The following is a 15210-nucleotide window of genomic DNA, read 5'->3' on the forward strand; positions in this document are numbered from 1 at the left end:
TCTCCCATTATGCTCATCCCCTTATGCCTCTATCACCCCTGACATTCCTCTTTGTAGTTGCTTTTTCTCCTTGATACAGAATTCTTTTGCCCATGACCCCCTCCCTGTGCCATCTTTCCTCATCACATAGTGTTATCTTCCCTTGGTTTTCTTCCTACATTTTAGGCTTTAGACTTATTTCTACAAATACACATATACATTATAGAATATATAAGGGAGAATATGCAGTTCTGCTTTTCCTGAGTTTGGTCACCTTGCTTGACATTTCCCCCAAATATATCCATCTTCCAGCAGTATCTGAAATTTTAAATTTGAATAAAATTCTGTTGCATATACGTGTGTGTGTGTTTGTGCGTGTAAAACACCATTTCATTACCCATCCATCCATCTGTTGTTGGACATATGGGCTGGTTCTATTTTCTTGTTCTAATTTATAGAGGAGCAATGACCATGAATGACCAAGTTAGATATGCATTTTTAAAAGAGAAATCATACAAGTAGTACTCAGAGTCTGGAATAATGGTTTATTGTGTGTGTGTGTGTGTGTGTGTGTGTGTGTGTGTGTGTGTGTGTGTGTGTGTGTTTGTGAAAGAGAGACTCTGGAAGTGCACCCAAGGTTGGTGTCTTATTCTGCTGGTGGGCTCTATAGGGATTTGGGAGAGTTGCAAGTGAAATTGGTGATAAAAGAGATGTGTTTTCCTGGAGTCCCTGACTCCTGAGTACCCATTTGTGATGAGTATATTGAGGCAGAGTCAGTCAGGATGTAGGTCACACTGGCAGGCCTGAGACCACACGGGTGACATTCTAAGAACTCACCTGAGCAAAGTCAGTCTGCATCCAGTGTAAAAAGGGCCTATGCTGGTGTTCCTGAACAAGGGCCCAAGCTGTAGAAAAGAAAGAAGGTAAGGCAATGGGATAGGTGAGCAATGAACAGCTCTTATCCTTCAGTTAAGCGATCTTCCACTGGTGATACAGAGTGTTGGTAGGAGTAAGTGGAATGCACATGTGATGAACCCGTGGGATAGGTATGGTTAAATCTAAGTGGGTACAGGTGAGAGTTGTGGGGTTGCAGAGAGTGTAGTTACAGAGAGAGGTGGATATACTTGGAGCATTGTAGCCGTGGCTGCAGCACAGTGGAAATGACTGAAGAGGAGTTCTAGAGCTGGGGATAGACAACAGAGTTTGACGAGAATGAGGTAGGCAGAGCTGAAGGTGGATGTGTGGGATCATAGACAAGTTGAGGCTGAAATGACATAGGATGGCCAGGGGTGTTTGGAGCTGGAATTGCGTGGGTAGGATGTGGAAGGGGGTTGGGGAATGATAGGTGGGGCCCCAGAGGAGACCATTTTGGAGAAAGGTGTGTAGGAATGGAGCTTTGTAGGCAGACTGTGGAAGAGTCCTGGAGAAATGTAGATGGGGATAAAGAGGATGCAGGGATGCAGTGAAGTGAACAGCCCTGGAGAAAATACATGGGACTTACTAGGCCCTGCAGGATCTTCTCTGTGGTGTTAAACTTCCTGGAACCTGGGAGCTGCATGTCCTCCTCATAAAATAGGTTGGTGATGGTGAAGTTGAGGGTAAATAATACCGAGGGGGATTCTATAGCTGTAGGAAGAGAAGGAGAAGAGAAGCTTTTCGAGTCATGTTTGGCGATCAACACAGGGAAGGTAGATCCTGAGGGCATAGTCCTAACTGGCAACATCGTACTGAAAACTATAGAAGTGAGTGAGTATCCTTGTTTCACTAATTGTGAGCAGAGCTAGACCATCCTGTGCTGCAGGTCAGGGAGGAAAAATGTGGGAGATGTTTAAGTGGGCAAGACAGTTCATTCTGCAAGCATGTGTACATGAGTTCTGTACCCAAGTACACATGGAAAAATCTGGGAATGGTGACTTATACTTGTAATTTTAGTACTGGAGAAATGAAGATATCTCTTCCTGGAGCTTTATAGCTAGATACCTAGCTGAGTATGTGAACTCCATGTTCAATGAAAGACCTGTCACAAAAAATATTCTGAAGAGTAATAGGGGACGACATGTCAGGTTAACCATTGGCCTATATATGAATGTAAACATTCAAGTGAACCAATGTAGACACATTGCATACACATCAACAACCCACCCCCAACAAGAAAGAATGAGAAGTTGCAAAAGGTGTCTCTTCAGCCAAGAGTCTCACTAATATTCTCCATTGCCAAAGAAATATGGAGGATTCATGCACCCAACTCCATGATCTGTGATTTCAAGGACTTTCAAGCCTCTGTACCTGACTCCTTTCTTTATTTTTTTAAATAGATATATGGTTAGGGCCTCATGCTTCTTCCAATTGTAATGTGAGAGATTTTTATATACTCACTGCTGTTGCTGGTTACTGCAATCTGGTGTGTGTAACCTACAGAGTGAAATCAAAGGAGAGAGCATAAGGAGGAATGGGACACATAGATAAAATATATCTTAAAAGGAGGACAATTTGAGCTTTGCCACAAGGTAAGATGACCACAGCTTACCATTTACGTAGAGACTATTTTGTTCCAGAGCATAGGGGCCTAGTCCAGTGGTGTTGTGGGTGAGCTGTTCTAGTTCTGAGTATAGCTGTTCTCTGTCCAGATCAGTGCCTGTGGAGTTTGGGTGGTAAGTGCAGATCATGTCTACTCTGGTGGCCTCTCCATTCTTCTTTGGCCTGGGAAGGGCAAATAGAGGAGACAACAGTAAGTGGATTGACTAGTGAGGGATGGTGTGGTTCAGGACACATGACAGGAAATAGCTTGTGGAAATGAGAATATTGGTAGAGAGTAAGAAACCACATATCAATTTTCTTAGCTAGTGGATGGAGGAATCTAGGAATGGAGATAATGGTGTGCATTGAATGAGGGTCTCTGATAGCAGTGTGACAAAACTTTGGGGTGATTGTGAACGGGACCCACCATGCCTCTTTAACTCTAGGGTGAAAAATTGGCTCTACTTTTACTTCCTGAATTCAAGTTTCACTGGTACCCTGTATTTTATGATTCATTATCATCATGGCAAATTAATTCTCCTCCTGAAGGTAAATCTTGTTAGATGTCTGCTGAGATCCTTGTATAGGTCCCCACAAGCCTATTAATGAAAACCCCTATGTCTCCACATGAGCATTTGTCTACAGCCTGTTCAGTTTTACTTCTTCCACCATTGACTTGTAGCTGAATGCTTCCTTCCTTGCGTGTACCCTACCTGCTTTTCTTTTTCTCTAGATTTCCTGGACATCTGTCTTGAGGCATGAGCTACAAATCTCTTACTCTCTCTTCAATTCCTGTACTTCCCTAATCTCCAAATTCTTCAATATTCTCTCATGGTTTCAGTTTCCCATGTACAAACTGGGCATGGAGAATGCTATCAGCGTTTTTAAAAAATCTGCATGAGATCAAGCCATCTTTGCCATCAGAACTCAGCTTCTTTCAAACATAGATTAGAATAGCAGCCTTCCAGTTGCCCTCCAGGCCTTCAGTATCTAGCTGAGGCATTTACCATTGTAGACTGAGCAGTTTCTGAACTCTCAACCACTCTAAGGTACATGTGTCCACTGTTGGGCTACTCAGCTTGAATTTCACAAACCAAGCAAATAAATCTCTTCAAAAAATGTATGTTAACCAATAGATTCTCCTCTTCTGAAGAACCATGACTAATGTAGGAATGTTAAATATCCTACTGTAATAGAACAACTACACATAATAATGCCAATATGGCAATCTCTTTCCTATACCTTAGTTTCTAGCACATGCTAACTGCTTGTTGTGTGTGAACCATCAGGAACAGTTGAATGTCTCTTTAACTGTAGAATATCTTTTGTAAATGATAGGGATATGTCCTTTATAAAAGAATTTCATTCATAATTACCAGTGGCTTTGCCATATTAGTCACAAGAAATACTATTCTGGGCTGTGACATCTGTTACTTCACTGATCAACAAGATTGAGTTAGGAAAATTTGCCTGATTAAGGAGGTGTCCACTTTATCAGTACCCATGTACATCCTTCCTAAAACTGTATGCTTAGTTAAAGAGGATGAATTTCACAATTAGAGGAGGATTGGTCTTCAATTAAGGGCATAGAAGTAGTTGGGCTCCCTTGGAAAGAACATCCAAATGAGTTCTTAAGAAATACTGACCTGCAAATCTTAAATATCCCACAGATGTTCACACTGCACAGGCATGATCCTGTGGGTAGAATTGTTGGGAAATGGAGGATTGTTGAAGCTGAGTGAAAAAACTTTAGATCATCGTGTGGTGCATATTTAAGGAAACTATAGGACTCCTGCTTGTTCCTCTTTCTTACTTTTTTTTTTCTGGACATGGTCAATTTAACTCTATTGTCCCTACACAAACCAAAAGTGACAATCCATCTGACTGTGGATATAAGTGCCTCTAAAACTGATCAAAATTAAACATTTTTAGGTTTGTGATATAGTCTAGTTAGTAGAGTGCTAATGTAGTGTTCATGAAACCTTGGGTACCATTATTCTATCACCAGATACACTGAGCCTGATAGTACACACCAGTCATCCCAGCACTCAAGAGGCGAAGACAAGAAAATTGTAAGTTCAAGGTCATTCTCCAATACACACTAAATTGTTGAAAGCCTGGCTGTTTTAAAAAGAACAACAACAAAAAGTGAACAAAAATTAGACAGACAAAAAGCACATTCTCTTTGTAAATTGATTATTTCTGGGATATGTGTCTGGTTTGCTTTTCTTTGGTTTGTAAGTTGATTATTTCAGGGATATTTGCTTGGTTTTCTTTTCTCCGATCTGGGCTTTGTTTCTTTGTTTCTGTGACAGAAACTAATACACAGTACATGAGAGACTGAAGTTCAGAAGAACAAGAAATAATAGACTCTGGCATGGCCCAGGGGCTGCAAAAAGGCTGAGACCAAAAGGAAGACATAACCATAGTGAAGTATGTGTAGAAACTCCACCCATGACTCCCTGGTGGTCTTCTCTAAGGTCTCACCTGAGTGAGGTCAATCTGCAACCAGAATAGAGTAGGCCAACACTGGTATTTTGGAACAAAGGTTTGAGCTGTGAAGAAGAGAGAGGGTACAATTAAATATAAGGTCTACATAGGGAAAAAGGGGAGAGATCCAAAGACATGTATCATGCAAAAAGGGAGAGCTTGGGGAAATAGTAGGTGAGGCAAGTGGGGCTATGAATGAGACTTGATGGGTAAGATTGGCAGTAGAGATGTAAACCAGTGGCAGAGCAATAAAGCTAAGTAGAGAGGGTTTTAGTGGGAAGATCGGGCAAGTGGAAGGTAGACAGGTCTAGAGTGAGTTGGTAGGACCTCAGTGGCTGTGGCAAGAGAGGGATAAGATAGATGGAAGAGATACTGGTGGGTGTAGCAACAAAAAGTAGGAAGGGTTGGGATGGGTGAGCCCAGTACGGATGTTATATGAGAGATGTGGGCAAATGCCAGAGTGAAGGACATGAGGGACATGTGGACAGGGGGACTTCAGTGGGAGAAGCAAGACATTGGTGTGTCTGGAGCAGGTGGGTAGCACAACCGTGTATTTCGTGCAATCGCTGTGGGTATCTCACCAATGATAAAGGCAAGGGAGGCAGGCAGGGATAGATCTTGTGTGCTGTAAGTTGGTGACGCAAGAGGTGGTCCAAGCTGAAATAAGTGGGTGGGGCAAATTGTCACAAGACAGATGTGGTAGTTACCAGTAAGTATGGCAAGATAGGGGTTTTAGTGGGACTTTAGTGAAGGAATGGGAAAGGGAGGTGAGCAAGCTTTGAATTCATGGACTAGAAGTAAGTGGGTTTGGTAAGAGAGGGATGGAGGACCTGGAACAGATAGGTGGGCACCAGGGCAAGAGGGGGTTGTGGGTGGAACCTTAGTGAGTGGGAAGTGGGTGGTATGGTAGGATTCAGTAGATGGAGCAACAGTGAATAGGATAAGGGAGGCAGGCAGGTCACCAGAAAGAAAGGCAAGAAAAATAGGTTAGGCTGACAAAGATGGGTAGGGCACCATGGAGGGTCACAGGAGAAATACGGGTGAGCACAAATGGCAGAGCAAGATAGAGATGTGGATAGGGCTTGAAAGAATGAATGGGCTGGACAAGTGGTGGTGTGTGGGATACTCTATAGGCACAGCAGGAAGAGGTGAGTAGGGCTGGGAAAGGTAAGCAGAGAATCAATGAATAGTATAAAAGCAATCTGAGTGAAGTGACAGAGGGACATGGATGTGGATGCGGGCTAACCATCAATGGCTAGAACTAAAGACAGGAGGGCTATGCTGGGGCAAAAGAGGCATCTGTGGCTGTGGCAAGAAGGCAGGACTGGGGTGGGTGAATTGGGTACCAGTGAACCAGGCAAGGGAGAGGGGCGTGGCTGGAGGGAACTTAAGCCTTAAGTTGGTGAGGCAAAAGGTGGGCAGACACCGATGAGTGTAACATGGGGATGTACGTGGCTGGTGGTAAGTAAAACAAGGAAGAGAAGTGGGTGAGGCTTTGGTGGGTGAGGGGGGGCAAGCAGGAGGCAAGTATGGCTGGAGTGAGCAAACAAGACCAAAGGCGACATAGTGGGTGAGGAAAGGGGTGTGTGGAGGGGTCTCACCAGAAGCTGCAGGACTTTCTCCACTTTGTTGAACGCAGCATATCCTGGCACCCACATGTCCTCTGTGTGTGGTAGGTTGGTGATGGTAAAATTAAGAGTGAACAGCCTCTGAGAAGAGCTTGAGGCTGCAATTAGATTAGGAAACGTTAAGTCCTGAGTCATACTGGTACAAAATTTAGGGATTAGGACATATTTTATATTCATATAATTGGGTCTCCTGTATTCACACCTAAGGCAACAGTTCATGACATCTTTACCAGAATCTAAAAAATATTTTGAATCATATGAATAATAGTAATTAAACACCGGTGGTAATTGAAATAGAAATAGCAATGTGCCTTCAGCCTTGGTAAGAGAGAACATTTTGCAACAGACAGCAGTTACTGCGGGGAATCTTAACTAGTCGGGATGCTGTTAACTAGTCAGAATAATTGTTACTGCTTAGATATGAACAGAACACCAATATCACCCCTGTAAAGCTCAGGTAGTACCACAAAAGAGGAGGGGGAAACAAGGTAAGAGCAGGATCGGGAAGAGCCTTATAGGAAATTGTCTTCAGGACACCACATGGCTGCTGCACTTAAACTCACAGCTACTCTTACCTAGAGAAGTTCTAACATGGATGGAGGAGAGGCTCATGTAGCCCATCCATTTCTGAGGAGCTACTAGCAGGTAATGGTCTCTGGGGGTGATGATAAAGATATGCTCTTCAGTTGTGTGGCTCCTGGTAGATGGCCTATGACTCTACCACTGCTTTGGAATAATTATCTTCTTTTTCTGTTGATTCCTTCATGCCACAACATGGCAGCTGTACATAGCATTATTCATGCACCACTGCCATTGAGGCATGTCTATCAGAGAAGACCCCAGATGTCTAGGGAACAGGGCTAATTACTCCAAGCAGGGTCAGTTGTCAGCTCAGAGTAAGGCCTTGGGTGAGAGAACTCTGATAAGAAGAAAAGGCTTTTACAGCCATGGAATTTTCTGCTTTGACCTATGTATGTGTGTGAAGCGTTCATAACTCTATGTGTGTTCGAATACATGTGGGATATGTATGGTGTGCAAGTGCATATATATGTGTATGAGAGCCAAGGCTGATGTCAGGTATCTTCTCCAATTATGTATCGAGGCAAGATCTCTCAGAGGAAACCCAGAGCTTGCCCTTTCTGCTAGTCTGACTATCTAATTTGTTCAGAGAGTCCCTGTCCTTCCCTCTTGTGGTCTGGGACTACAGACAGGCTGCTATGCTTACCCAGGTTTCATGTGGATTCTGGCAACCAAAACTCTGATTCTCATGCTTATAAGCCATACTTTACTTACTAACACCCCCCAGCACTGTATTTCCAATATGAAACCTGAAGAAAAACAACAGAAACTCACCCCTGGCTTCCACAAGTATAAGCACACACAAGCATGTATTCATGAACTCTCTCTTCTCTCTCTCTGTCTCTCTCTCTCTGTCTGTCTCTGTCTCTCTCTGTCTCTCTGTCTCTCTGTCTCTCTCTCTCTCTCTCTCTCTCTCTCTCTCTCACACACACACACACACACACACACACACACACACATACACACACAGACTTGGCCATTTGATCAAGTAAGTCAAATCAGGATCCTGATAAAATCATGATGAGTTGTTATTCTTATGTATTGCTTTCTGCACAAATTTGTTCTTGGATAACTGGTCTGTTGGTTAATATTCTTCCAAGAGCTTTAGAAAGATCTAGAAGTCTCTAGACACCTACATTAAGAAACAGGCACCAGAGAATGGCTTAGGAGATTGGATGCTGCTAGGGTGGGAAATAGCATTCTGAGAATTCTCAGACCTTTGAGGTCCCTTTATCATCCATTAAGGGTCAATCTTAGGGTCCTCTTGGACATAGTTCTCTACCCTTTCTCCTGCCTCCTGTTATCACAGAAGTCACCAGAGAATTTTACCTGTGAGATTGGAGGTGGGAGCTGGCATAATTGAAGAAACAATGTTCATCATAGACACTATGAGGGGAAAAGAAATCCATTTGTAATAGAGACATCGTCTGTGTTGAGACACCAGTGGTGTCCAAGTCTGGGTTCCCGTAGGGTTTCAAGCGCTATACATCTCAGGCTGGAGGTTAGGTGAAGAGTGAAATTGACACAGTAGACTATTGTTTTCTTTCACTTCAAAGGGCTGGGTATAACGATAGGTGTGATAGAAAATTAGGGAAACGGTAGAGTACTCACTTCTGGGTGTGGTAGCCAGGATCTGGTGTGTGTAACCTACATAGAAAAAGGGAGATTTGAACTGTAGTGGAATCGAGGGAAAGAAGGCCTGGGTAGGGAGGGTATGGGCTCTGCAATGCAACAAAGCACAGATGGCAGCTGCTCACCATTGACGTAGAGACTGCTCTGGTCCAGGAAGTAGGGGCCCAGATGGCTGACACCCTGGGTCAGACTGCTCAGCTCCCCATATATCTGCTCATTTTCCAGCCTAGGGCCAGTAGGGTCTAAGTGGTAGGTACAGGTGGCATCCACCCCTGTGGCTGCTCCGTCTTTCTCAGGCCTGAGAAGGGTAGACGAGAAGAATGATGATAAACTGATTTCCTCAGGAAGGCTCCTGAGACACCTGGAACAGCACATGAAGGGTTCAGAAGAGCTGACATATCTGATAGAGACTTACAAAGTCAGTTGTAGATTTTTTATCATATTGAACTCCAGTAATATGTGACCCTGAGCAGACAGCGAGTCAAGAATTTTTATCAATTGTAATAATCAAATAAGCAGGTGTATATATGGGAAAGTGAGAGGTAATAAGTGAGACATTTGAATGAATAATTGGAGCACCGAAGGTCAAAATTAATGAACAGAAAATGCACATTTGTCTTAAGAGAAATCATCTGGGCCAACTTGAAAGTTCTCATGAAATGTTCATTTATTATTATTAAGTAAAGGGAGGAAGGAGATAATGCAAAATGAAAGAGAAGAAGGAGGTTCCAATTTGTTGATAGATTGTGGGACAAGTGGTTGAATCAGGAGACATTTTGGTACTGGCTATGGTACCCCCAGAATTCACCTGTATATAAGACATTCCAAAGAAGTGCAGTGAGGAATTTCAGCACAATCACTGGACTGAGAGTATTTAAGCCACTCAAGCTAGTCTAAGGACTCACCTGAGCAGGTTCAGTCTGCAGCCAGAATACAGTGGTCCAATACTGGTTTTATTGAACAAGGGCCTAAGCTGTGGAGAAAGAGGAGCGGGTGAGAAGGAGGCATGGGGAACAGAAGCAGGAAGAAGTAGATGAGCAAAGCAGGCAATAGTGAGTTGGCTTTGCATATGTATAGTCAGCATGAGATGGGCAGTGCTTCTTCAGGGACATGACATGGCATGGCCAGTAGGTGGGGCTGGCTGCAGCGAGCAGGACTCTCACCAGGTTCTGCAGGGTTCTCTCAGTGATATTGAACTTCCTGGATCCAGGATGACCCATGTCCTCCTCAAACTCCAGGTTAATGATGGTGAAGTTGATAATAAAAGGCAATGGGACAGGGGCAGCTGCAGAGGGGATGAGAGAAAGACACGTGCTCAGTCTCTTATTCTTCTCCAGACTTCAGCATGGAGCAGCATCTATGTGCATATTCAAGCACTGGCCAGATACTTCCTGTAGGAAGCACAGGTACCTGGGGGGAGGCGGGGGAAGGGGACATCACAACAGCTTCAATTTAATTGCCAAGGATAAGTAGGACTACTGTATAGCGGTAACTTCACCCATGAGGCAGAATGACGTATGTCTGTCCCTTCAGGTAGCTAGCATGCCTGTAGTCATCCGTGGCTTCTGAGTTTTTCTAGTGTAAATCTATTTCTCTCTCTTATTTTTTATTTTGCTTTGCTGGCTTATATAATCCACTTTCGTGCAGGCCTATAATGTGCTTGGAGCATGCCTTTCCCTTGAACATGTCACTTCCTTCTGCTTTTCTATTTCTCCTTCTCGCATTACAGCAACTCCCTAAGACAGTGACACTTCAACTTTCTTGTCATCTATTTATGCACAATTATATATAAACATGTATGTTACCTAAGAACCACAAATGAGAGAGAACATATGCTATTTGTATTTCTGAGACGAACAATTAACAATGTATGGACAGTTGCATCCATTTTCCTATAATTGAAATAACCTGTTTTTTATTGTTAGTACCAATGTTAAAAAAAAAAAAAAAGCCCAGCACTGTCGTGCGGGCCTATAACCACAGCTCTGAAGGGGCAGAGATAGGTTGATTCCTTGAACTGGTTGATTAGCCAGCCTAACTGAATTGGCTTGCTTTATATATGGTGTGAGAACCTATCTTTAAAAAAAAAAAAAAAAGCCGTGAAAAGGCTGGCGAGATGTCTCAGTAGTTAAGAGCATTGGTGTTTTTTTTTTATTATTTTTAAATTTAAATTTAAATTAGAAACAAGGTTGCTTCACAAGTCAGAGTCAGTTCCAGGTCCCTCTCGGTTTCCCTTCCCTCCTCCTGTGCCCTCCCTCCAACCCCCCCAATGTCCCCTCATTTCCCCATGGAGGGTGAGGCCCTCCATGGGGGTGTCCATAGTCTGTCATTTCATCCAGGGCAGGGCCTAGACCCTCCCCCAAGAGTTCAGGGTGAGAGTGCATCTCTCATTGTTGGGAGGGAGTCCAAAGTCCATGTGTGTACCCTGGATGAATACTGATCTACTGCCTAAGGCTCAATAGATTACCTAGGCCTCCTCACTGACACCCACATTCAAGGGGTCTTGATCAGCCCCATGCTGGATTCCAAGGCATCAGCCTGGGATTCGAGAGCTAACCCTTGTCAGGAGTGCCAGCCTAAGATCGCATTGGTGGTTTTTTTAAGAGCTCCCAGGTACACTGCAGCTTACAACCATCTGTAACTCCAGTTCTAGGGTATCTGATGCCCTCGTCTGTTCTTGACGGGTACTGCATGCACATAAAACACCATACACATAAAGTAAATAAGGATATAGAGGCATCCAGAACGACACCCGTGATTGATTTTTGGCTTCCACGTGCATGTACTTATAACCTGCACATGCATGAATAGCCACACATACAGTGAGATGGTTCAGTGGGTAAATACATTTACTGTCAAGCCCGATGACCTGAGTTTGATCCCTGGAACTAACGCGGTAGAAGACTGAAAATTCAACTCCCTCAAGTTGTGCTCCGACCTCCACACATCACTCCATACACACATACATGAGTGCATGTGCAAACCCACACAGACAATGCACACATATACATATATACATATACAAATAAGGACATTATTTGAGGAAACACATTCTGAATTTTTGTGTCCCAGAAGGGCTTATCACTTTGGATGAACAAGCTATTTTTTAAATTAAATTAAAAATTTATGGTAAGTCTTTAAACAGTTTTAAATTTTAGTTACAATACTTCACACAGGTACATATTTGGCACTGAATATTTTCTTTACCCTCTCTTTCTTTTCTCATTTTCCCTCCTCTTATTTGGCCCCTTTTGTTCCCCCAGAAAACTTTACTTCTTCCATTATACATATATGTGTTTATAAATATATGTGTGTATATATATTCACATTTTTCTGTGACTACATACAGTCTAGGAAGCTTACACGATAGAAAAATATGGCATTTGCCTTTTTGAGAGTGTCTCAGTTCACTTAACAGGATTAGGAGATATTAATGTGATTCCCATTTCACAGATATGAAGACTGAACCAATGGGAATCTGAATAATTTGTCTCGATTCATGCAACTGCTAAGAAACAGTTCTGAATATAACAATAGCCATGCTATTTATTATAGCACTAATTTATTGTTCACTTAATATGTTGTATTGGGGTTCTTTTGATATTATCAAATACTGTTTTATTATTTCTATGTATTAATGTATGTGTTTATCAATGTGTGTCATATATGTACAGATGCCTATTGAGGTCAAAGAGGGCAATGGATCCCTGCAACTGGAGTTAAACGTGAATGTGGGTCCTCTGGAAAAGCAGTCCTCTGAACTCCTGAGTCATCCCTCCAGCTCCATTTTTTTTTATATTTTTGACATTTCATGTGTTGATTCTGAATGATATTTTTAATACAAACTCTGAGTTTGAATAATGACAATTTATCATAGTAGTCTAATTTTTAGGAATTTTGCTGTGGTTTGAAGGAGAAAGGTCTCCCACAGTTGCATGTGACACTGCTTGGGAAGGTTGTGGAGCCTTTAAGAGTTGCAGCCATGCTGGAGGAAGTGAGCCCAGTTCTACTTCCTTTCTAATTCCCGACTTTAGATGCAATGAGATCAATCAGCCTCCTGTTTTCACCACACTGCCTTCTCCAAGGCAGAACAAGCCCTTCGTCCCCAAAACAGCTTCTTGTTGGGTATTTTGTCACAGCTACGAGAGAATTAACTTATACAAACTTTTATGTCACTAGATTGTACAGTTCACACTACTAGAGTTGTTTACAAGCACCAAGTCCCAGTGGTGAGCAGATGGACTTTCTTGCTCTGTGTACTTTTTGATATCTTTGGCAGTTTTCACAAAGAAAATATTGTAGAATAGTGGAGAAGAAATGTAGGAACTACAGAAATGACTGGTGCATAGATTTTGGACAAATCAAATCTTTAAAATTCTGCTAATAAGATATGACAATATTTTGCAGTCAGGAAGTTGATACACACTTACACTGCAGGCATACTAGTAATTCGGCAAGAAAACCTCTTATCTATTTAATCTATTGAACAAGAAAAGTTCTTTCTTTCAATTATATATTTTTTGAGCTCTTGTATAGCTCACACTAACTTCAAATTCTCTATGCAGCCAAGGGTGGCCTTAAACTTCTGGTTATTATTTCTCCACTTCCCAAGTTACAAGTAAGAACTTCAATTTTGTGTATGCTAGGCAAAACATTTTGCCACTTTAAGCTATATCTTCAGTGACAAAAATAGCTATTAAAACAAACTCATTGATTAGTTGGTAAACTAGAGATAGGAGTGCTTAATGTGCTGGCTCCTTGCACATTAGTCATTACAGACTAAATAAATATCCTCAGCAAATGGTCCTGAAGTAATGTACTATTGTCAGGGATGTTGGATGATGCAGACTTTATGGGACAATAGGATTCAGAAACAGGTTCTCGGGGATGTTTTAGTATGAAGGGTACTAGGGCATTGTTTGGTAATCAAAGATTCCTCAGTGACCTGGGAACATTCTGGGAGAATCATATAGAGGGATTTTTTTCTCCTGCCCCAGGCCTCCACAGATCTTTCAAATGACTTGGAAAATACAAACAGCGGGACGTTCATACCTGTGGGAATTGAGGAAGCTTTTGGCACTCCTTCAGAAACAGTGGCCACCATAGATGCTGAAAGTAAAAACAATTTAAATGTTTTGATTGGAGGCCTCATTTATTAGAAGATACAAAGGGGTGACATATTCCCCGTTCATCCCTAAATGAGGTTGAGTTCCAGTCATGGAACAAAAATTCAGATCCATGGACTTACTAACAAATAGTGAAGACACAAGATACTCACTCCTCTGGGTGGTGGCCAGAGTCTGCTGTGTATAACCTACATAGATAATGAAAAGAGAGTGAAAACGGGGCGAGACTGAGAAACTAGTGACATGGGAGGAGAGGAGTGTGACTCTGAAACGTAACTCACCATTGACATAGAGACTGTTCTGGTCCAGGGTGTAGGGCCCTAACTTTATGATGCCATCATTCAGTCTTTTCAGCTCCCAGTACACTTGTTCTCTGTCCAGCCCTCCATTAGAAGCGTTGGCATGGTAGGTGCAGATGGCATCTACTCCTGTGGCTGCTCCATTATTCTCAGGCCTGGGAAGGGTGGGCCAGGAAGGTAATTGACATTAAATTGATTACTTAGGGAGGTATCCAGATGTGTTTGGCACAAGATTTTTGGTAGGGCCAGAAGAAAGGAGGCATCTGGTATATTCCTGAAAATACAGGCTTACACCCTCTGAATGTAGTGACTTTTGGTAGTTATGTCATGGCATGAGCAGACATGGAGTGAAACTGTTAAATGTAATGCAACACTCAAACCTACATCCTCAAGTCAGAGTGCCCAGAGGGCTCATATTTACAATAGATGAAAACTGGAATTGGGAGTGGAAAATCACATTGTCTAAAGAGAAATCCTGGGAATTGAACTTAAAATTGTCCCCGGCAATCTTAGCTGAGTATTAGGACCCCGTGGATGTTGCAGGCTATAGTAATAGCTGAGAACAAATGATAGGAACAGAAAATAATCTGATACTGGAGGTTATGTGTCCTAAATTTCCCAATGCTAAGGACATAAAGACAAAAGGCAAGCTGGCTTAATTGGCTTAGAAATACCTGAGGTAAGACTTGTCCACCATCCTTGCGGTGTGTGTGTGTGTGTGTGTGTGTGTGTGTGTGCATGCGTGTTTATAAAATCTTTTCTTGGGGGAGCATGGTGGTGTATAATGTGTGTGTTCATGCTTATGTATGTATATGGAGGTTAGAGAATAACTTGAGAGTTTATTCTTCCTTGGGAGCACCCATCTTGTTTTTTGAGATAGCTCTCTCTCTCTCTCTCTCTCTCTCTCTCTCTCTCTCTCTCTCTCTCTCTCTCTCTCTCTCTGTGTGTGTGTGTGTGTGT

The 15210-nt window shown here is 42.5% G+C and overlaps 1 protein-coding gene across 1 annotated transcript in view; it reads right to left on the reverse strand.

Moving 5' to 3' along the window:
- The window catches only part of LOC101822725 (mucin-16), a 170949-nt gene that overhangs the window by 90754 nt on the left and 64985 nt on the right, over positions 1–15210 (reverse strand). Inside the window, exons 33-45 of the mRNA XM_040735245.1 lie at positions 14233–14405; positions 14074–14139; positions 13878–13934; positions 9989–10110; positions 9731–9798; positions 8951–9123; positions 8805–8840; positions 6588–6712; positions 4984–5051; positions 2507–2679; positions 2356–2391; positions 1481–1605; positions 817–884 (exon numbers count right to left, since the gene is read on the reverse strand). Of these exons, the coding sequence (XP_040591179.1) occupies positions 817–884; positions 1481–1605; positions 2356–2391; positions 2507–2679; positions 4984–5051; positions 6588–6712; positions 8805–8840; positions 8951–9123; positions 9731–9798; positions 9989–10110; positions 13878–13934; positions 14074–14139; positions 14233–14405 (1290 nt within the window). The remainder of the gene's footprint in view (positions 1–816; positions 885–1480; positions 1606–2355; positions 2392–2506; positions 2680–4983; positions 5052–6587; positions 6713–8804; positions 8841–8950; positions 9124–9730; positions 9799–9988; positions 10111–13877; positions 13935–14073; positions 14140–14232; positions 14406–15210) is intronic.

Source organism: Mesocricetus auratus, unplaced genomic scaffold (assembly GCF_017639785.1).
Source record: "Mesocricetus auratus isolate SY011 unplaced genomic scaffold, BCM_Maur_2.0 Super-Scaffold_100044, whole genome shotgun sequence".
In the NCBI taxonomy this organism is placed as follows: Eukaryota; Metazoa; Chordata; class Mammalia; order Rodentia; family Cricetidae; genus Mesocricetus; species Mesocricetus auratus.